Raw genomic sequence first — 23,867 nt, 5'->3', positions numbered from 1 at the left:
AAATTGTGAAAGGCTGGGAAGGAAATAAAAAAGAAAGAAAGAAATATAGGATTCAACGTTCCGTCGACAGCGAGGTCATTACTGACGGAGCACAAGCTCGGAGTGTGTCAAGGCTGGCGAAGAAAACTGGCTGTACCCATTCGAAGAAGCAATCCCGGTCTTTTTCTGGAACGATTTAGGGAAATCACGGGAAACCTAAATCTGGATGGCCGAACGCGGGTTTGAACCGTTGTCTTCCCAAATGCAAATGCAGTGTGTTAAATGGGCAAGAAATGTTACTAGTAAACACTTAAATACCAAGATAAAAGTATTCGGAAACAATAATCAGTTAAAATTTAGGTTTGTCTGTTCGTCAGGCTGACCCAAACACGTATTTGGAAGTACTTACAGAACAAGAATTACATTGAGTATTGGTGTTGTAAAATTTGAATGCGTATTTAATAAATAAAAATTGTGTACATACTTTTGCACAGTTATTCACTATCATACATGTTAACACGGAAAACGTTCAAAATACAAGGGATATTAATTTGTTTTATATCGGGTATGTTATAACAGTATCAAAAGACTGACACTTTGTAAACACTGGAAAGATATTCTACGCTCTGTAACAGTAATCATTAAGAGTAACATAGCAGAGACACATAATATATTTACAAACAACATTACGGATGTAGCGATCGCTTCGTACGATCGTTCATTAATACTGCAGCACTGCGTGAATGAGTCCTTGCGTACACTGGGAACTGGGAAGCGAAGTGTTGTGCAGATAATGCTAGTGGTTTGCACACCACTGGCTGCGGTACTCCTCCCAGCTAGTCGATGCACAGCTTCTTGAAGGAGCCGTCGACGCTGAATCCGTTCTCCATGCCACAGGTCATGTTGTGCGGCCGCATGCTTTCGTTCGAGACGAACTGGTCCTGCTCCATGAACCAGTCCACTAGTGGCCAGTACCTCTCGCGATGGTCCTCTGCAAAAAGAGGTATACATTACGTTTCAGTACTGGTTGTTTCAATACACTTTCTCTAGGGATCAGACGAAGTAATCAGCACTAGTACATGAACACGAGTCAAGTATTGTGTATAGAAAGTTCGGTCAAACGTTGCAGCGCTGTGAAGTTTCAGAAGCGCACATATGGTTGGATGTTGCTGGCGATCGTGTGACGATATCATATTATATCCTCCTTTGGTTAAGGCATCATAGCAAAGAGGTTTTTGATGTGTGAATTATGAAAAGCCTGTCACCCTCCTTCCTTCAAGCCCCAGTTCACTCGCACAAGTTTCTAGAGGCCACCACTTAGCAATGTTCCCAAGTGAACCTTTTTATTATTCTCGCTATTCATGGTATGCAAATCCAACGAGCGAACCTACGAAGACGCTGTACAACACAGTAAGGTAGCAATCTATACAGTAAATCAGATGTTAGAAAAGGCTGGATGACATGGAAGTGAATCAACTGCCCTACGTTACTGTTGCACGAAGAATGGTGTACAACCATAGCTAGATGTGGACCTAACCTCAGATCGTTACCTAGAAATATGTTATAGTTCGCTTAAATTGAAGAGGATGCTACCCAATAGAAGACAGACCGAAACTGAGTGCTAATACTGGGGCATAGCGCCCAGTTGAACAAAAAGAGCGTCAAGAGGCCATAAGCAGAAGAGTGTAAAGTAAGATAAATCCAGTGTTGGGCCTATCTTCTCAATCGTTTTCATCCATTTCCGGTTAAGGAGAACATTTGGAGCATCATTTACATTATGCAGTCAACTATCACGGCAAAATTTCCTCCTCCAGTCGCCGAATCACCGTTTTGTAAAATTCCTACACACAGAACGAGTGGTCTGCTCCCAAGAAGCGCTCCAAACGATGAACATACCGCTTTCCTACGATCGGTTGCGCATGTGCAGAGAGCTCGTAAAATATAAATTTCCTCTTGACACGCCCCTTCTTAGAGGTTAAAATATTTCTCTTTTTCAGAAACACTTGCTTGCTGCTACCAGCCTGCATTTTATACTGTATCTGCTTCGCTCATCGTCAGTTAATAGAGCCAAAATATCAAAACTCATTTAGTGCTGTACTCTTAACATTGTTGAGGCTCCTCATATTACTTATTGTCAAGATACTACCCCTTTCTATTCAATCGATAACTTTCTTTCTGTCTACTGCAGCATTACAGTATCATTGGTGAGCTTTAGTTTTTATTTATTGACCCTGAACTATATTTCCTTGGTTTCTTTAATTCCTTCCTCAACTTACAGACAGTATGAGATATGGGATAGGCTACAACCCTGCCCCACTCGCTTCTCAAGTACTCCCTCCCTTTCATTCCCTTCTACTATTCTGAAAGCGGTCTGGTTTATGAGCTAGTTGTGGAAGAAAACGTTTCCCATCAATGAATTTTTACTCTTTTGTCTTCAAAATTTAAAACAGTCTACTCTAGTTAACATTAATTGCGTCTGAAGTGCAAACAGGGTAAATGATGGATGATAGAGACATGTAAACAAACATACAGGAAACTGAAGAGTAAATGTATGAATCTCTATTTGACGATGAAGAAGCAGATAGATGACAGAGTAGGAAAGCATACACGATGAAGATTCACTGCCCCCAAAGGACGAGGAAACTGGTAATGAAGTACGAGTTCCAGTTATACAGATAGAATTTGACATAGTGTTCAATGATATGAGCTTAAACTGATCATCAAATCATCAAAGAGTCAACGGTACATCTCGAAATTATTGAAAGCTGTGGAAGCTAAAATAACTAGAAAGCTATTTCAGCTGTTGTAAAAGATGAGAGACTTACCATCACAATTCAAGAACAACAGGGACTTACATGCACTGAAAATACCGCATTGAGAATGTCTAGCTACGAGCCGAAATCTGGATTTGCATAATAAAATCTAAAAAGGATGAATGATTGCTGCACTCTATAATTTATGTCACATACAGTCTCTGAGTGCATTCACTTTCCGAATGGAAGGTAACCTGAATTCAAGAATAGCTTTATCGTCACTTTATTTTATCAGCACTTTACCAACGAAAGTACGACCAGAGAAATTTGAGATTTATTTATCTGTCTGATTTGATAAGGACACAAAATACTGACAGTAATACACTGAATAATAGTGAGAAACATTGCAGAGCTACTGTATGAGGAATACCCTACTTTCAGAAAATGGGAATTAGTACTCGAGAAGCATCTAAAAACTTCTCCTTATTATTGGAGAGAAAAATAAAAAAAAAAAATTACAATCGTTAGGCGAGTGATCTACGTCTACAAAAACCATGTGAGATTACTAAAAGTAGATCAAAAATTACAAATTCATTTAAAGAAACGTCTGTATCATCATTGTCGTTATCTTCCAGACCGAAGAAGCGATGAAACAAAATTTCGGGGAAAGTAGTCTAAGATAAACAGACAAATTTGCTAAGGCTCAGAAAAGGACATGTGGAATGGAATGAACAACATACTTAGCACAGCATGTGGTTTAATGAAAACCAAAACTTATAATATTTGGTAATGCCATTTACTAGAAAAGAGCCTAATGGCTGGCATAAACTCAAAGTTCGAAAAGAAAAACACTAATGGAAGCAAAAGAAAAAAAAAATCAGAAGTAAACTGGTACTGTCGAAGAAAGCTTTCTTAAGTAAAAGAATAGAGCTCGGTACTGAATTAAGAAGTGTGTTCCTAGTTGAACATCATGAACATAGTATTTTATGAATATAGAGGTAAGATCAGGACGTATGAGAAGCCCAAAAAGAATACACTGTCAGTGTTCCAAATCTGGTGTTATACAGGAGTGTTAAGCATTAAGTGGAAAGAGAAGGTACTTGGCACTAGAAGGTTCATTAGAGAGAGGACAATATGCAAAAGTAGTTATAGAGAATTTGATAGTGCACTTACCTTCAAATGAAAATTTGAGATGGAAAACTAATAAAAGAGAAAAAAACACGGAAAGAAAGAAAAGGGAAGCAAGCAAAACAGAGAGAAATGGAAGAGAGAGGGAGGGAGGCAGAGAGAGAGAGAGAGAGAGAGAGAGAGAGAGAGAGATTGGAACAGATACTCGTTGTAGTTGGAATATTCATCAACAGGTGCAGATATACTCCGTGTTTTATTTATACATGTATTATCTCATTAAACAACTGATAAAGCACAGCAGGGAAGTTGCAGAGGTAGTTTACATTTAGGCTTGCGGCAGTTGCTGATTCGCTCTTGCAGGATCAAGTGTTCATGAAAATCAATAAATCATCAGTTTTACAGCTAACCATTTCATTTGACTGAAAGCCAGAGAATGTCTGTTTCACAGAGGTACTTCAGTGATAAGGTTTCTACAGGAAGATCCACATTCGTGAGAGAATTTTCATAATCATCGCCCAAGGAATTGCTTCACTTCTTAATCAGACGAAATTAAAACTTTACACCATCAGGAAACGAAAATTGATCTTGAGTACGCAATTCAAAGATTACCAAAGTGTACTCTTTGTGACATTCAAAAAGGCAGATAACAAAACTTCGTAAAACGTCCATATCTTTCCTTAGGCGTCAGTACAAGCATATTTTTTACATTCCTATGTTTACTTGAGATCCATTATGTACATTAAGTAATTAAATGTAAACTTCTCATAACAAATCCACAGCCTGCAATTAATGAAGATTAAAAAGAAAACTGCTTACCTTACATACACTACTGTACGAGATGTTTAGTATATTTGAATGGTCTTATGCCAGAATCAACTAAGCGACATTTAAAAAAATTGAGTTCTTCACCAAATTTAGAATGATATGGTTTCATTTTGTCTTATGACAAAACGAACTATCTGACAAGTCGCCTTGTTTCGTTGCTGTAGCAAGGGATTTCTTGGGAAGAAGGTTGATACTATTGATTCTCTTATTATAAATTGAACCATGCGGCATCACAAGATGGCTACAGCGGTATATAGTTCAGGCGCGCGTGCTCGCGCGATGGCAGAAAACGATGATAATTGTGAAGACGAGTCGTCTAGTTCCTATTCTTCTGATTTATATGAACGTAGTGATGGTGCCTCTCAATCATCAAATTGCAAGTGGATATTACTAACTAGTGATACCTTTGTTTATAGAATAAACTCATTAAATGGAGGTTATATTGTTTACGACACATGCCAGAATGAACCATGACCACAAGTAGTAAATCTAAGGTCACTGCACAATTGATAGTGGGTGTATGTCGATATTTCGGCCAGTGCTGCCATAAATAATGAGGGGAGGGAAAAATTAACCCTGTGGAAAGAAATACCTCTTTATTTAGGGCGGGAAATGCGATTTAATGTGGAGAGGGTTCACTCTGGCAGAGGAATTCCTGAAACAATTGCATTTCGCATATTCGTCAGCTACCGAAGTAATGATATGGAATATCGTAACTTGGTCTCATGATTGGCATTCTTAATAAATCAGTTTTGAAAACGAATTTGTACATCTAAGTAACTTGTTTTTGAGGCGAACATGAAATTTCTGGCAGTAAAAGAAAAAAAAGGAAACAGAGAACAATGGTAGAAAGTCCTAAGGAAGAAGAAGCAAAATAGTGGGAAAACTTACGTTAACAGTAAAGGGGAGACTGTCCCAGGAAAGACATTTGTTGATTGTAATTGGTCATTTAGATAAAAATTCTGGCAAAAAATAAGTTGTGAGGAGAAAATAAAAGTTTTTTGACACAGTTTATGGAAGTGGGTCTTGGGATGTGGAGACATCAATAATATATGGTTCGGTTAAAAATGTTCCTAATCAAAAGGAAGCGTTCTAAAACCGACAAGGAGTTCTCTAGGAACTATTATATTCCTAGTGGGGATGGAAATGATGTGAAGACGTGCAAAGAAACTTATCTAAAGACACTACAGATTTCTGGCAGTAATGTACATCGAGCCATAGCCAAAGCAAAGACTAGCTCTTTATGTGACTAGCGTGGAAAACACGCACCTCGTAATAAAAGTGCTGACTCAGTTATTATTCACATCCATAATCATATTAATAGTTTTCCCAGTACATCGAGTCACTACAGCAGAAGAGATTAGTCAAAAAAGTACTTGGACAGTAGGCTTAATCTTAGTCTGATGTACAGATTATTCATTGATAAGCTGAAAGAAAAAGATCCCAATGTTAAACCTCCCAACCAATCACTGTACGAAAAAGCATTTAGACGAGACTTCAATCTCAGTTTCAAGCCTCCTCAAAAGAATACATGTCAAACATGTGACAGGCTAAACACCCTAATTATAGCAGAGGAGACACTTAGAACTGGTGAGACAGACACTGAGAAGCTACGAACATTAAGAAAGGAACAGGAATTGCACCACAGGAAGGCTGAAGCTGCAAGAGATTGTCTGAAAATGGATATGGAGAACTCCAAGACAGAAGATAATCTTACAGTTTTTTTCATTTTATTTGCAGAAAGCAATACTGCTGCCAAAATTTACAACAGGTGTTGCATACTATAAACGTCAACTCTCCTGCTTTAATCTTGGAATTCACTACCTTCAAAATGGAAAGGCAGTAATGCATTGCTAGAATGAAAGTATTGCTTCAAGGGGAGCTCAAGAGGTAGGATGATAGTCCGGTCGGATTTGTGTGGGGGGCAAAACAGGAATTTTTAAATTATGACAATTTGGATGTATTTTGTTCAGAGTGACAAAACTAACATTGAGGAAATTACGCACAAATTTGCCGGACCTGTTCACTCGTATCTTCTGAATGACAGTGATTTTGGGGATATAGAGAGAAAACTACGGCATTATCCAGAAATATTTGCCCCAGAACAGCTTTACCGTATTATTGAGAATGCCAGAGTGAAGAAAGGTAAATTTGAAGTTGTACAATGGATTGTAGTGACTTCAAAAGTACTATGCTACTCGAAAAAGCAATGACTAACAGAAAAGTAAATCTTTCTGGAGAAAAGGTTAAGTGGCTTAGGATTAACGAAATGAGATTTTGAAAAGAGAAGCTGGGGATAATGGGTGCAAATACAGCCACAATGACTTGGAAGAATACTCTGCAGTGACTTTAAATAAACACTTAAAAGCTCGCCAATGTTCTCTCAGTCAAATTACACTACGTACACTGTATCCATTAGGGCGCACTCTACGCCCTGAGAAACTGAAAGATATTCAGAGCCTTCTAATGTACATACCCCCAATATATCATGAATTCTATAAGAGTCTCAAAATGGCTGATGTATCAGAAATGTGCAGTGACGGTAATGAAGAAGATGAGTAATGGGAAGCATAATCATTGCCTTAAGTGTATTCCAATGTTCTCTCCTAATTCCAAAAATTACTTAATAATGCTGTATTACATAAATGCTGAAATTATATCTGTGTGTTTCAGTTGACGAATAGATCTATATATGAATATAATACAAAAAAAGAAAACTTTACTTTATATTTCGTACTGAAGTGCATCTATGTGATGTGACAACAAAATAACCTGACGTACATGGATATTTTACATTGTTTATCTGTTGTTTTAAGTTTCAAACTGTAATTAAATAATGTGCTGCAAGGCTTAAAATGCTTGTAAAAGTTTTTCACGCCCATTATTCACCAGACCACATGTATATTGATAAATATTTTTCAATAAATAAGTTGCTGTAAACTCATAACTTCAGTCCGTTATTTCTCAAAACTAAATAAATGTCACTTAGTTGATTCTGGCAAAGGACTACTCATTTTATAAAGACCTATTAGTTCTCAAGTCTTTCATGATCTTTTATTTTACAGGTTTATTTCATTATTATATATCAGATCACTAATATACAACAAGAAGCGATAGTAGTACATTTGGTCATATAACCGTTACATGATAACATGGCACTCCCCTTTTCATATATCCCAAAGGCTTCCAAAATCATATCTGTCGCACGAATGGTCACAGCCATTATTTTGTCATTTAGAACCCTCTTATAGAACCGAGTCATTCAAAGAATGAAGAGTTATATATTCTTGACAATGTCAGGCTGTGAGCGACCTACAATGCGTGGTAGCTGAAGGAAGTTTTGAAATGCAGAAATCGGTAAAAATGCATTTCATTGGATGAGTAGTTTCAACACAGCTATACTGTCATCACCGTATCTGCAAGAAGATGCACAGAAGTTGTTAGAAAAATATTTCACTGTCATGATATTACACCTTGACAAACAGTCTTGTGACGTAACCTACAGAATTATGACATATCTTATGCTTTAAAATTTTTACAAGATATTGGCTACCAGCACTGCAAGACCCCTCAAACTGCATACGTATTTCCCACTATCGTGAAGATCACAATGCACCAGTACATTACACATAAAAGTATGTTTAACAAACTGATATGCTGTGATCTTCATATTTATGGGAAATGCATCCGCATTTCAAAGTTACCTGTAACATTGATGCACAATATCTTGTCAAAATCTTGAAGCATAACAAATGATTACATTCGTTATGTGACAAGAGAGTTTATCAAGTTGTCATACCATGACACTAAAATATTCTCGTATCAACTTCTGTTCCAGTCATCCAATAAAATGCTTTTTTAAGCGATCATTGCTTGTGAAGTTTTTTTTTCTATTATCACATCAAATAAATGCCAGCCTAAAACCCAAACGTTCGACAGTGTGAGATGTTGTGTATGAAAGAAATCTTAAAATTCTCATTAGATACTGTGTTTAAAAAAATATATTGCAATTTTCAGAACTGTATAAAAAGGTAACGTTCATCTCTAATTGAAAATTACTACTGGGGCAAGTTATGAAGGATTATAAAAATAGTAGACAATACGAGTGTTGAATGGGATTTGTCTACTACCGAATAAACTCAATTCTTACTGAGTAAATGATTAGTAGTCACTGATGTCAAAAAATGGTTCAAATGGCTCCAAGCACTATGGGACTTAACATCTGACGTCATCAGTCCGCTAGAGCTACTTAAACCTAACGAACCTAAGGGCATCACACACATCCATGCCTGAGGCAGGATTCGAACCTGCGACCGTAGCAGCCTAGATGTCCTTGTTTTAGGGACATCAGATGTAATACAAGCACCATTATTTTCGATTACGTTTATGTTCCCATGGAAAGATGATTAGCTTACATTTCTGGTGTCGTGAAACCATTTTTCCTGTGGTCTACTAATAACACACTGCATGAGAAATACTTTCCATCAGCATCATCCACTAACCTGCTAGCTCTTCAGCTGGCCCACCAGTGCCTCCCAGTTCATTTGGTACCATTGACCTTGGTAAATGGTCAAACAGAGTATTTGATCCAGGCAGATGAGTCATCACCTGAAAAAGTGTTGTAGCTTAAATAGTATTGCATGAGGAAACCAAATAACATATATTTTGCTTTGTTTATATACCTTCCTAGGAGGAATAGTCAATGAATCACATTTAATTTAGAGACTGACTAATAACACGTATTTGCGAGACATTCAGCTACGCAAAAATAGTTACTTCTAAACACTGAATACGCTTATCAGGCAACACTATTAATCACGCTCAGTGAGCGTACAAAGAACAACTTAGGTCATGTGAACCTTTTAGAAATTATATTTCTAAAACAGTTGTATCAACACTACACAGGAGGAGCCATGGAAATCTTGACTACTATAGTGAATTCGTGGATAGCTCTAATCACAGATGAAAGCCAACAGAAAACTTCCAAGACCAATACATACTGCAGTAATAAATACTTCTGCAATTGAATTACAGTTTAATATTTTGAGAACTGAGCTAGGTACCAGAATGTGAAGCTGGCTGAGTAAGAATGAAAACCAATACTAGATCAACAAAATGAAATCTCTTCCTTCAAAATTTGAGATTAGTTTCTCAATAATTTTACTGATGATGTTTATTTTTTTAATATACGTGTGAGCTAATTAATGTTAGTGAATGTTACTGCTATCTGATTCCTTGAGTAACACACTGGTCAGAAAATGTTTGTGCTTTTTAATACCTGTTAAACCCAAGCATTACAATGAGCACAAAAAATCTGGTCTTCGTTCCGAGGGTGTCCTCCTTACATGGTATTTAATACTAGGATTCACCAGACAGTGTGACTGTGCCTAAGATTTCACAGAACGTCGAGAGAGCAATAGCTATCATCTGATAATATTTTAAGAAGAGAATGGAAGTTTTCCGTGTGGCCTTTCAGTTTCAGCTGACTTCCTTCTGAACAGCGGATTTCATAACTGTGCTGACACCTATGCTCTCGATTTTATGGCAGTAAATCAGAGGCAGGCTGGTAAATACTTCCTGTTCTATGAATACCCTGAATGGTGAGGAATTTGCACTATTAATACACAAGCCAATTAGGAAAGGTATAAAGTCCTGCATAAAATGGAAACAGAAAGACAGAGCAGGTACAGTGGAATCAGTCTACTTTCTCTAAAGCAAGATTATAGAATATGTCCGAGGTAAGGACGTCTAAGAGATGTCTCTGTAGGTGAAGATTGTCAGAATAGCTCTCTCATGTCAACTGTTGACAAGTTCAGGCATAAATATCTAAAACTGTTCATCTAAAACACTGAAAGCTTTAGAGTCCAAGAAGAACACAGTTGAAGATGGAAGAAAAAACCCTAGACGAATTTCAGGTATGGCACTATAGATGGACATTGGAAGTTAAGTAAAGAACAAAAGGTAGTATTGGGAAGAACAGAAGAGTAAAGCAATCGACAGAAACCGAGGGTAAAAAGGTGGTACATTTGCTAAGTCATCCAGGGCATTGGAAGAGGAGAATACACGAAATGTTTTCGTAGCCAAATCAACGTTAGACTATATTTTATGTACTGGTTATGATTCTGAGTGTTGTAAATGGAAAGCCTAGAACAAAATAGAACCAAAAATTAATATCTGATTACTTCTCTTTCAGCATCTCTGCAATGTGACTGTGCACCTAACACACAAATCTAATCCTTTTTGCGTCAAATTTAATAAAAAGTATGATGCAGAACGTATTCAGGCATAACGCCATAGTGCCAAATGATAAAAGCACAATTACTACGTCACTAATCAAAAACTACAACAAAATACTGTAGAATTATTACGGTGAAAAATACAGAAACACAAAGACAGTATTATAAAATTACAATGGTAAAATTTATTATACAAAAAGGGCAAAATTGTAGAATTTGACATTTTAAAATTTTGTTAGGAGAATAAACTCTTCAAATAAAAGAGAATCTTGAAATTTCGGAAGAGCACTGTTTATAACATTTCAGCTAGGTAGCGTTTGATTAACTACAACTCTGGAACTACTTCCAAGTACCTACATAAATGGAAAATCTTACGAAAATTATTATTAGGATTAGGGAGTAATCAGGGATATGGGAAACACATTCAGATCACTTAGCAAATGAAGCGGTAAGAAAACATTAAAACGTAGTTTCGATGTAGTCAATGCAGAGAACTGAAAAGAAGCAATTACAGAAAGAACTGATTTATGTCGCATGATCTACTAAAGACATCTGAGAGATAAAACAAAAAAGCATTACTTGTAGTGTGAATAAAGCTCCAGAAGACATTTCTCTACTTTCCTGGTGGATCAAGAGGCCCACGAAATATATTTTTAAAAAATGCACGTTACAAAGCATCATTTTGAGTATAATGCAATTCTGACGGGTCTAAAGAAATGCCTCGGAACACGAGTAGATGAAGTACTGTAGATATACTAAATTTCATGTTTAATGAGAGCAACACGTTCACAGGTTTAGAATCTGTATTTTGGAATTAGATGTTCGAAATCACGGAAAAATTTAACTGAGATACTACAACAGCAGGCCCACAGAAAACGGAAAATCTGAAACGGGGAATCCATATAGCGAAAGTGAATCAGCAGCTTCATTTGTTCAATTACTGTCTCATAATGTCTCATTTCTACGAAAATAAGTTAAATATATTACATCAAATGTAATATTCATGGAAAAGTTTCTATTAAGAACCAATAAAAGTATTTCATTGCCAATAAGCATATTATTATCCTTCAATTATTATTAATGAAAATATGCGCAATGTGCAAATACAAAACAAAAACTAATGCAATTACAAATACAAATAAAAAGCTGAGTTACATTAACCTGTTCCAGTTTCATTACTGACGCAGTTATCCGCATTATATCTACCGCAATATGCACACCCTGACAAGCAAAGACATTATGACCACCTCCTAACGCGACATTGGATGCCGCCTATTGTTGATGGCGTGTGATGCCATGACAAAAATATATAGGCGGCGCAGACACGGATGGGGGATTACCCTACCTACAAATGGGGAAATCCATTGAGACAACAACTTTGACAAAGGGCAGATTATTATTACGCAGAGCCTGTGAATGGGTAACTCGAAAACGGCGAAGCTGGTCGCATGTCCAAGTGCTACTGTCTTGAGCATGTACGGAAAGAGGAAGAAGGACAGTGTAATTGCCAGTTGGCGTTAATGGTTGGACCAACACAACTCATCACAGAACTTGGGGTTCTCAGGCTTGTTTGCTCTTTAACGTAGGATAGATGGTGACCTTTGCCGCAGGAACACAATGCTGGTGCACACACAAGTGTTTCGGAGCACACAGTTTATCGTACTTTGTTCAACGTTGAGCTCCACAGCAGACCACCCTTACATGTTCACATGTGGAGTCAACGACATCGCCAGTTACTATTGCAATGGGCACGGGAACACTGGGATTCAACCGTAGATCAATGGAAACGTGTCGGATCTTCAGGTGAATCACATTTTTTCTACATTAGGTCGATGGTCGTCTCCATAAAATGCAGTCATCGAGGTGAACGGTTGTTCAAAACGTGCAGCGCGCCAAGGACGCAGGCTGGTTCAAAAAATGGCTCTGAGCACTATGGGACTCAACTGCTGAGGGCATGAAGCCCCTAGAACTTAGAACTACTGAAACCTAACTAACCTAAGGACATCACACACATCCATACCCGAGGCAGGATTCGAACCTGCGACCGTAGCGGTCGCGCGGTTCCAGACTGTAGCGCCTAGAACCGCTCGGCCACGCTGGCCGGCGACGCAGGCTGGTGAGAGCAGTATTATGCTATGGGAGACATTCTCCTGCGCTTGCATGGGACCTGTGGTAGTAATCAAAGACACGCTCACAGTTGCGAACCACCTGCATCCCCTTCCCCAACGGCGATGTCATCTTCCACAAGCATAATTGAACGTGGCTCGGAGCCTGAACAGTGCTCCAATGGTTTGAGGAGCATTATGGTGAACTCACGTTGATGTCTCGGCGACCAAATGCACCTGATGTAGATCCTACTGAATCCAGCTGAGTCGCTATCGGACGCCATTACCGCGTACGCAAATCAGCAGCCCTTATTCACGCAATTTACATGACCTGTGCGCAGACATCTAATGTCACATACCTCCACAAACCTGCCAACAGACTGTCGGATCCCTGATACGTACAATCAGAGATGTGTTTCGTTCCAAAGACGGACAAATAATCTGTTTAAGCAGGTGGTTATAACGTTTTGGCTCATCAGTGAATGTTCTGGCGAATTAACATCTGATGTGACAATAAAAGCGTAGCAAGGGCAGAGATTTTTCTATTGAGCAATCAAATAAACAAATAAAAAGAGACGATGTAAAGATCATTAACAAACATCAGTGTTGCTTTTCCTGTAAGAAAGATTTACTTGCAGTTAAATATTTTTGTGAAAATGTAAGACTGTCACTGAATATTGTTGGAAGCGTTGGGAGATGTTGTGTTCAATAAAATGCGAAGTAACGTACTGAATCAACAAAGAGGGAACGAGTGACTCATTTGGATGGGGCGATTAGTTGTTGGATCACCATCTATTGCATTCCAAGTTCATTAATTTTTAATGAAGTATTTGAGAATTTTATGTTAAAAAAATCTGCAGCGTTACTTGGGATGATGCAAGAAGTGATGAAACAGAGCTGTTTACCAAACTAACCTAACACTGGAAGGATAACTAATGCTTGACGTGCAGGAATTTCCAAACATAGTGATGAAAATTATCTCAGGAGAACACATTAAATTAGTTACTCTTTTCACTATGTAGAACTAAGCTGAAAACGTACACATGTATTTGAAACATGCCAAAGAAATTGAAATAATGAGATTAAAACTTTTATTTTAAGTATTCTATCGTAACCATTGTTGGTACTTTATTACTGAAAGACATAATGCTGGATAAAAACGGCAGAAACAAACTATATGAATAAGGCACAGAACGCCTGAAGACAGACAAAAAACAAGTGATTAATTGTGAAACCTGATGAGAAAGTAAATAGTTGAATTGATAAATCTTAGAATGTATTATATCTGGTGGACGATTAAGATTACGAATGACCAAAGAAAGGAATATGAAAAAGACTGACAAGAAGAAGGGCCACGTGCTAAGGTATCAGGAAGTAACCTCCATTGTTCTAGAGGCAACTGTAGAGGGTAGAAATTGTAGGGGGAGACACAAACTGAAATGCATCCGGCGAATAATTGAGGACACAGGTTGCAAGTGCTACTCTGAAATGAAGAGGTTGGGCGCAGGAGGGGAATTCGTGGTGGGCTGCATAAAATAGATGGAGAGAGAGAGAGAAATAGAGAGACTGGTTCTGGTGCGGAGAAAATGAATACCACGTCAAGCAGCGGAAATTGTGGTGATGTCAGTCAGAAATCACAACTGTAAGCATAACGTCACAACATTCCTCTTACTCAGTTCTTAAAACACTCCTTAAAGGTACATGCTGGCAGTTTTCTCACCTTCAAAGGAAAGTTGAAGTTTTCCTCAGACTTATTTCCCACGTGAGTAAAGTAATATTTTATATCACGCCATAACTTTTAATTTTTTGCTTCAGAGTGCGTTGCTCCAAATTACTTAAAGTGACTACATGGAATACTGATGTAAGTTCCCTTCCCCGTTATGGATCTTTTAAAGCTGTAACATTTCTCCTTAACCTTGTTAGATTAGGAAAAACTACCGTATCTCAATATTTATTAATGATTACACTGGGCAGTTACGAAACTTTGAACATAGTATAAGGGAACTTTGGTTGTTCTCGGTGTCGTGAAGACCACAGACAAATTAATTGTAAAGTCATTTCCTCTCGCTCCATGCAAAAACTTATCACCTCGAGATTAGCGATATACAGTTCCACCTGCCAGTTACAGTACAACTATGCCCCGTTAACTGACAGTACATAAATGCTTACCCTTTTCCTTATTTTTTCCGGTAGTGCTGCCCTTACTAGCGTCATTATCATGTCCATAACTTTTGGTGCGTTGACGAAATGCAGCGCCTTTATCCTCCGGCAGTAAGCTCCCTGTAAGACATAAAAGGTTTCCTTAAATTATTTAATCTGCTTGAAAAGGCGTTACGTAAGAGCCTTACCATAAACGTCCGAGAGTTAACAATTTTTTTGCTCTCGTGCTCCAGAAAGAATCTGTTTCAGTGAGTATAACAACAGGTCCCACTAATCATTGATGGTAGACACTTCTTATTGCCTATTTCTACATATGCCAACAGCTAATGTTTTTTCCTCGCTGTGGTGTAGGATGCTATGTGATAATTCAAGGAAATGTATTGATTGTGTCGCTTCGTAGGGTTCCATTAAATATCTGACAGTCTCATTTACAGCAATTATTAGGAAATAAATTTTCAGAATGTTTTATGCTTTGTTGAGAAAACAAATTTAAGGTAAGCAGAGATTAGGAATAACTTGGCCTCTGATTCCAAAAATTATCTTCAATATCTTTTTATTGTATCATGTATACGCCTAACTGATGAGATACGTTTCTCCTAGGATGACAGCATCCTCTCGTCACTGACCAGCAGTAGTGTGCATAGTACAAGCTGTATCCTTAGCACCACTTGGAATGTTATCCATCAGTGAACGGCAAGATATTATCCTAGGGCGAACATACCTCACATCGATTAGTTGTACGTATTCCACGTGGGTTTAACGATTGATATGGTAGCCCTGAAATTGATCGTAAGACAATGAAACTAGCTACTGCAAATCTCAGTTTGTCATACGATTGGATTGCCGCGTTCCTTCACGATGGAAAGTTTAAGTAAACTGATACTAACTTTTCAGTTGGAATGGACTCCACAGTGATGATAAATTTCTTGAATGAAATCATTTTGACGCATTGGCTCTTAATGCAAGAGTTAAGCTATCTTTTATGCAATATCACTCAATACTATATAGACTTTTGTTGTGAAATATTTTATTGTATGATATGTTCCCTATGTCTATACTTACCGTACTTTACTTAATTAGTGTTTATTGTATTATATGTCAGGCCAATCATGTTCTGTTTCTAAAATTGTACGTCTAACGGGTTACACTCTGTAAGTCCTCTTTTTATTTTGTCAACTAAACAAGAAAGAGTTGTTACATGCTTTTTATTTCAAGTATTATGTTGGACACTTGATAGTGGTAACACAGCCGGAAATACGTAGTAGTAAAGAGTGTGAAACGAAATGTTGATCTGAGCCCAACAATAACAGCCGGTGGGGCAAATTCATGTCAGTCAACTGATTTAAGCTGGTTCAGTGTACAAGAAGAAATACGTTTTCCAAATTATTTAACTTGTAGTGTTATAGTCTTCTTTTGGAAAGCTTTTTATTTCGCAGTATAGCAAGATGGCAAGCAAAAACTTTTCCAAAAGAAGACTACAACACTATATTTAAAGATCACCTCTTATAAAACTGACAGCGTTGGGTAATTACGTAATCTTTACCGAAAATCTGGAGTGAGGCTGCTGGAAGACGTTTTCCTCCCTGTTGTTACGATTTATTTTCATCAGCTCGAGAGACAAACAGACCAGGACAGTCGAAATGAGTATAAATTTCCCCTACCCAGTGGATGTAAAGGTGACTAAATTTATTATCATTGTTATTTTTTTATGGAGCATGAGATGAAGACCTTTACTACGAACCACGAAGTTTGCAGTCGATATTCATCATACACGGAATGGTCAATCTCGGCTGCGCTACTGACATTTTCACGCTCTCGGAAATGCCATTACGTTTTGACTGCTAATTGGAGTCGTAAAACAACTGGGTATTTGCACACTAATGTGTGTTTCTGTTTCCACACTCGGCAGGTGCATTTTACGATTGTGCCCGCCTTGGGTGATCTATGAACGGATTTCTACCTTTTCTCCGTGCACGATTCGTGTGAACAACCGTACGCACTTTAAGATTCATTATGACGTCTATGGCCGAGTATACAGTTTCATTAACGGTAAGAGCACAGGAAAGATAACCGATTGTATGGTTTTGCGGTGGCTCTTAGTTGCCTGAGTGGGTCTGCCTGACTAAGCAGTAGGTGGGGGGCTGAGGAAACCTCATCTAGAACCCATCAAAGCAGATTGTGACTGAATGAATGACGTTCTCCTATACGTGAATGCTCATCAGCATTTTTTAAAAGTCGTGCCTCATTTTCTCGCCAAAGACGATTCTCTTCCCTCTTATCTGCACATGTTGGATGTCCCCAACCTCATACGAGTCTCTTACAATCAATCAGTATTAATGTATAGCCTCTGAAAATACTGTGTCTAATGTCTTTAGTAGACAGTTGAAGTTCTACAAATGAATCGTTGCCCGCCATTTACTTTACTTACACCACACTGTAAGAGATCGTTTCATTCATGTCTTTATACGTTGTTAGTCTCAAATTTGATTTGACTGACTGTAATTGCAACTCATTAATTTTGTATTCATCGGATTTACTCTGCGCTAAAGACTGATCGTCAATCTTTGCATCGCGCTGTGGTTTTGTCGAAATCTGTGTTCTCCTTACGAGGATATTTTCGATCCCATCACAAACCTGGTTAGATATACAGTAGAAAAGTATTTTCACTATGTGGCTTTGTTGTGGCACTGCATCGAAAGCTTTCCCAACGTTTAGAAACACGGAATCAAACTTGTTTGCTCAATCCCTACTACGTATATACCATTTGTGAAATGCACTCGTTGAGTTGCATACGAACGTTTCGTTCGGAGTTTAAGCTGTTCTCAATGGAGTGTAACTCGTGGTCTAGTGCCTAGCGTTGTTGCCTCTGGATCAAAGGGTCCCGGGTTCGATTCCCGGCCGGGTCGGGGATTTTCTCTGCCAGGGAACTGGGTGTTGGTGTCGTTCTCATCATTTCATCTTCGTAATCATCAATATTCGTGACAGTGGCTATATTGGACTGTGTACAAAAAAAATTGGACTGTGAAAAAACGGGGCTTTGTACGGGTGCTGATGTTTATGCAGTTCACTGCCCCAAAACGAAACATCATAACTATCATCATCATCACCCACGGATTGCTTTACTGTGTTTCCGGGTAGGTTAAAGCAGGGTTATGCCACAAATATACATGAGTAACACAGCGCGGTGGTTCTGTGGAGCCATCTCTTTAGTGTTCCGTACCGTAATCGGTAAGAACGGAAACCTTATAGGATCATTTAGTTGTCCATCTCTGTCTGTCTGTCTCTGTGTCTGTCTGCCTCTCTCTGTGTCTGTCTGTCTGTCCGACTGTTAAGAACCCTTTCTTCTCAGGAACGGATAGACTTATCAATTTCAAATTTACATCGCATACTAAGGTAAATTGGAAATTTGTGGTAAGATCTTATGGGACGAAACTGCTTAGGTCATCATTCCCTAAGCTTACACACTACTCAATCTAACTTAAACTAACTTACGCTATGGACGCCACACACCCATGCCCGATGGAGGACTCGAACCTCCGACGGGGGGAACCACACGGACCGTGACAAGGCGCCTCAGACCGCGCGGCTATCTCGTGCGGTGCATAATAAGGCATATGGGTAGGCGGTATTGTAAAACAAATAAGATTCTAAGTCAATTTAATCAAAATATTCGTCCATTTAGGTCAGAAATTTTGATAGTCGCAAGCTCACTCATGAAAATCTGTAAGGTACTTCCCGTTGACATAGAATCATGAAATTTGGCAAGAAGCGAGGTATCACGGTATAAGTAGAGGAAAATATTCGAAAATTGTTAATTTGTAATTTTATCACACGAAATTTTTTTTTTGTTATTTGTTATCCGACTTAAAGCTAAAACATTCTCGAAAATCTTGAAATTCCCGGGACCGAAATGTCGCCTTATCGATGTCGATAACAGACAAAATTTGTCAAGATTTTTAATTCCCGGAATGGATCTATATACATTATTAATTTTGTATGGGACCCTCAGAGCGCAGCTCCTACTTGCACTTGATCAATGTCCAGTGCCTTTTCTAAATATAGGATACATAAACCGATGAGCCATAACATTGTGACTATTGCCCACCATAGATTGAACGTCACCTCGTGGCGTTAGGAGCACATGACACAGAAATATACATACGCGTAGAAGACACGATTGGTGGGTCATCCTAGCAACGACACGGAAGCAAATGCGCAAGTCTACAGACGTAAGCGACTTTGATGAACGGCAAATTGATACGGTCCTGCGGCTGGGAGAGAGCATGTCGAAAATGAAAAAGCTGGTGAGCTACACTCCTGGAAATGGAAAAAAGAACACATTGACACCGGTGTGTCAGACCCACCATACTTGCTCCGGACACTGCGAGAGGGCTGTACAAGCAATGATCACACGCACGGCACAGCGGACACACCAGGAACCGCGGTGTTGGCCGTCGAATGGCGCTAGCTGCGCAGCATTTGTGCACCGCCGCCGTCAGTGTCAGCCAGTTTGCCGTGGCATACGGAGCTCCATCGCAGTCTTTAACACTGGTAGCATGCCGCGACAGCGTGGACGTGAACCGTATGTGCAGTTGACGGACTTTGAGCGAGGGCGTATAGTGGGCATGCGGGAGGCCGTGTGGACGTACCGCCGAATTGCTCAACACGTGGGGCGTGAGGTCTCCACAGTACATCGATGTTGTCACCAGTGGTCGGCGGAAGGTGCACGTGCCCGTCGACCTGGGACCGGACCGCAGCGACGCACGGATGCACGCCAAGACCGTAGGATCCTACGCAGTGCCGTAGGGGACCGCACAACCACTTCCCAGCAAATTAGGGACACTGTTGCTCCTGGGGTATCGGCGAGGACCATTCGCAACCGTCTCCATGAAGCTGGGCTACGGTCCCGCACACCGTTAGGCCGTCTTCCGCTCACGCCCCAACATCGTGCAGCCCGCCTCCAGTGGTGTCGCGACAGGCGTGAATGGAGGGACGAATGGAGACGTGTCGTCTTCAGCGATGAGAGTCGCTTCTGCCTTGGTGCCAATGATGGTCGCATGCGTGTTTGGCGCCGTGCAGGTGAGCGCCACAATCAGGACTGCATACGACCGAGGCACACAGGGCCAACACCCGGCATCATGGTGTGGGGAGCGATCTCCTACACTGGCCGTACACCACTGGTGATCGTCGAGGGGACACTGAATAGTGCACGGTACATCCAAACCGTCATCGAACCCATCGTTCTACCATTCCTAGACCGGCAAGGGAACTTGCTGTTCCAACAGGACAATGCACGTCCGCATGTATCCCGTGCCACCCAACGTGCTCTAGAAGGTGTAAGTCAACTACCCTGGCCAGCAAGATCTCCGGATCTGTCCCCCATTGAGCATGTTTGGGACTGGATGAAGCGTCGTCTCACGCGGTCTGCACGTCCAGCACGAACGCTGGTCCAACTGAGGCGCCAGGTGGAAATGGCATGGCAAGCCGTTCCACAGGACTACATCCAGCATCTCTACGATCGTCTCCATGGGAGAATAGCAGCCTGCATTGCTGCGAAAGGTGGATATACACTGTACTAGTGCCGACATTGTGCATGCTCTGTTGCCTGTGTCTATGTGCCTGTGGTTCTGTCAGTGTGATCATGTGATGTATCTGACCCCAGGAATGTGTCAATAAAGTTCCCCCTTCCTGGGACAATGAATTCACGGTGTTCTTATTTCAATTTCCAGGAGTGTATTTGCACACTGCTGGTGCGAGTGTCTATGGAAACATGTTGAAGGGCGGAGAAACCACGAGTACGCCACAAAATGTTGGAAGTCCAAGACTCATCACACAATGCGAAGATATGTGGCAGTTCTACTGACAGAGCATAACGCTGGTGCAGACACAAGGGTTTCGAGCATACCGCTCAAAGCATACTGCAGAACACGAAGCTTCGCAGGACACTACCACCACGTGTTCCCATTTGGACCCAACGACATCGTCATCTACAACTGAAGTGTTCACAGAATCTGCAAGATTGGGCGGTGAATGAATGCAAATGTGACACCTGGTGGAATGAAACACATTCCTTCACTGGGTCAAAGGCCAGGAGAAAAAAAAAGATAGGGCAGTAAGCGCTCTTACCTGCTTTTGGCTGATGCTGTAACGTCACTAAGGAATAGAGTCTGCCTCAGAAACATAGTTATACACGTGTCCACCCATTTGTGCTCCGTATTTGTGGAATGTTTCACTTTATTCTAACACAATGAAATGTTAATTGTCGTTCTTCTATTAGTAGAGTGTTACTGCTACAGTCTGCAACTAGTTCAGCGTTTAAACAGACACGTCCGGTTTTTAAAAATATTCCATCATCAATCAAATTGAAACATGCAAAAAAAGCGTAAAGTACAGCCTGTTTGTGCAGTTTTCCGCCAACGTAAATGTTCGATATAAGCAACAGTTTTTTGTGTTTGCTCTTAGACAAGTTTTAACTAGCAAAGAAGATCAGTATAACGCTCAATTTCATTTTGAATTCACCACAGTTTTGAAAGAACTTCTACTAATAGATGAATCCTATCTTTATTACTGAATAAATTATACAAGTGCTTTATTTGTATAAAGCATTTGAATCAGCTAACAACTTTCAAGATACCTGAATGGCAGCTGAAACTGCTATTTATTCGAGAACGGAAGGCTGACACAGTAGGGAGCAGAGATCTGAGTTCTTCCCTGAGAATATTGTAGCTTTCCTTTGAAAAATGTAATTGACTTGCAAATGTTCTCTTTGATCCAGCGAACCCGTTTTCACCTGATGGACAAACTTCGGTTTCAAAGCGTAAAATTTTGTGTTGAGTGTTCGATTAATTTCACGAAGCACAAGTGCATTTTTATTACTTTCTTCATCGTACAGAGGTAGTTCGGCTAATTACAACTCACTTCGAAGATCTTTATTTCGTGCTTGCAGTTTCTTGCATGTTTTTCAGATGAGCATTTCTCTTCTGCAATGCCGCTACGAAATTCTGTAGACTGGCACTATCTGAATCATTACGAACCACTTCCTCTTTAAATTTACATCCATGAGCACCATTCTTTCGTCGTGAAAGCTTTGCTAAGGCTTTTACGCCTTTTCTATGGATTTCACGTTTATTGTTGAAACGTTCCTTTCTTTCTCCTATTGCACGGATACTATCACTGGCGCTATTGGCAAATTAGCTGATGAAAACTCATCGCTCTTAAGTACTCGCTTCCATGGGAAAATTAGCACTTCCGAATTAAAGGTTCTCCCATAATCAGTGTCTTTGACATGACGAGAGCATATACTAGCATTTACAACATTCACAGCGTCTGTGCTAAAGAATTTCAGCAACTTTTGCAGCTTAGCGAAAAAGGTCACACAGCCGCCAGCACACAAACATGGGCGGAAGGTGTTACTCTCTGACGTCATGCGCAGGATGGCATAAGTGCGATTATTTCTGCGCCGCCTTTACTCTGCCTCCTGATTGGTTCGATGGGCGTGCCAGGATACGCCGTCATTGAGGCGAACTGTTGCTCCAAAGACGCGCAACGTCATGGACGCAGGCGGCTTAGGGCAGTAGTAATCAGTGGGGGACACTCACTTTGGAACCTGTAGGAGAAATAAATGGCTGTGGACAACGTTATTGATATGCTCCAAGCAGTATCACTGTCTCGTGTTAAAACAGCAGAATCGTGCTAAAATTATTTGAGGAGCGTGATAATGATCTCGTGTTCTTGTCTTTGTCACCAAATTTGCCTGACTTTAACCTGACGGAACACATCTGGGTCGATACCGAGAGCCAGATGTGCATACCCACTCCACCGGCCTGTAATTTACAGGAATTGTATGACTTTCGCGCAGAAATCTGGTACCAGATACCTCCAGAAAGCTACCAAGGACTTGTCGGATGCATGTCGTGCACAATCTCTGTTGTACTGCGTTCCAACGATGGACCAAAATCCTATTAAGCAAGTGGTCTTGATGTTTTATCTCATCATTGTGTGTTATGATCAAAATATCAGTGGTTTACTGTGATCGCAAATAAAGCTTTTATTCAAAGAATCTGTACAAAACTCTACAGGAGCTCTATCAAGACCCTGGGCTTTACTGGAGTTTTGTGATTTGAGAAACTTTTCTTCCCCACTTTTGCTCACTAGTATCAGTATGTGACGTGTGTTACCAACGGTACGGCTACAGAATTATCGTACAATTCCTCGATTATCCTTTGTGAACGAATAAATGATTGGAAAGCTCATTATTTCGTTTTTTTATTCTACATTTTGTATTACATTTCCTTTCACGTGTCTAAGCATTTGGGCAATAACGTTTGTTCCACGGATAGCCTTTACAAACTGGGGTCGGGGGCGGCTGGATGGGCTAGTTTGACTTACCAAAGAAAGTGCTGCGAATCTGATACGACAGTCACTTGAAAAAGACGTGAACTATATCATGAAGGACAACTTAGGAAACTCCATCACTCATCTTGAGAGTGGGATATGTAATTATTCTTTTGCAGGTCATTCCCACAGTTAAAGAGAAGTTAAAATTAGGCTAATTAGCATCCAGCATAGAGCCATATAAGCACTTCCAAAGTCCGTTCATAAACAGAACGAGTGGAAGACTCAATATTAAGTGTAAGAAACAGTTCCTTTTCCCACACACTTTACATTAATTTGCAGCCATA

At 39.9% G+C, this 23,867-nt stretch overlaps 1 protein-coding gene across 2 annotated transcripts in view; it reads right to left on the bottom strand.

Annotated features, from left to right (window-relative positions):
* Nucleotides 1-440: 440 nt before the first annotated feature.
* LOC126260195 (alpha-tocopherol transfer protein-like) overlaps nt 441-23,867 on the bottom strand; it is a 131,296-nt gene continuing 107,869 nt past the window's right edge. The window contains exons 5-7 of one of the 2 annotated variants that reach the window (XM_049957475.1): nt 15,196-15,306; nt 9,188-9,293; nt 441-970 (exon numbers count right to left, since the gene is read on the bottom strand). In XM_049957475.1, coding sequence (XP_049813432.1) covers nt 816-970; nt 9,188-9,293; nt 15,196-15,306 — 372 coding nt within the window. In that variant the 3' untranslated portion in view covers nt 441-815. The remainder of the gene's footprint in view (nt 971-9,187; nt 9,294-15,195; nt 15,307-23,867) is intronic. The other variant, XM_049957474.1, reaches the window with a different exon arrangement.

The sequence above is a fragment of the Schistocerca nitens genome, chromosome 5 (assembly GCF_023898315.1).
Source record: "Schistocerca nitens isolate TAMUIC-IGC-003100 chromosome 5, iqSchNite1.1, whole genome shotgun sequence".
Lineage (NCBI taxonomy): Eukaryota > Metazoa > Arthropoda > Insecta > Orthoptera > Acrididae > Schistocerca > Schistocerca nitens.
The sequence above is the reverse complement of the archived record's forward strand: the minus strand, read 5'-3'. Positions and strand labels throughout refer to the sequence as shown.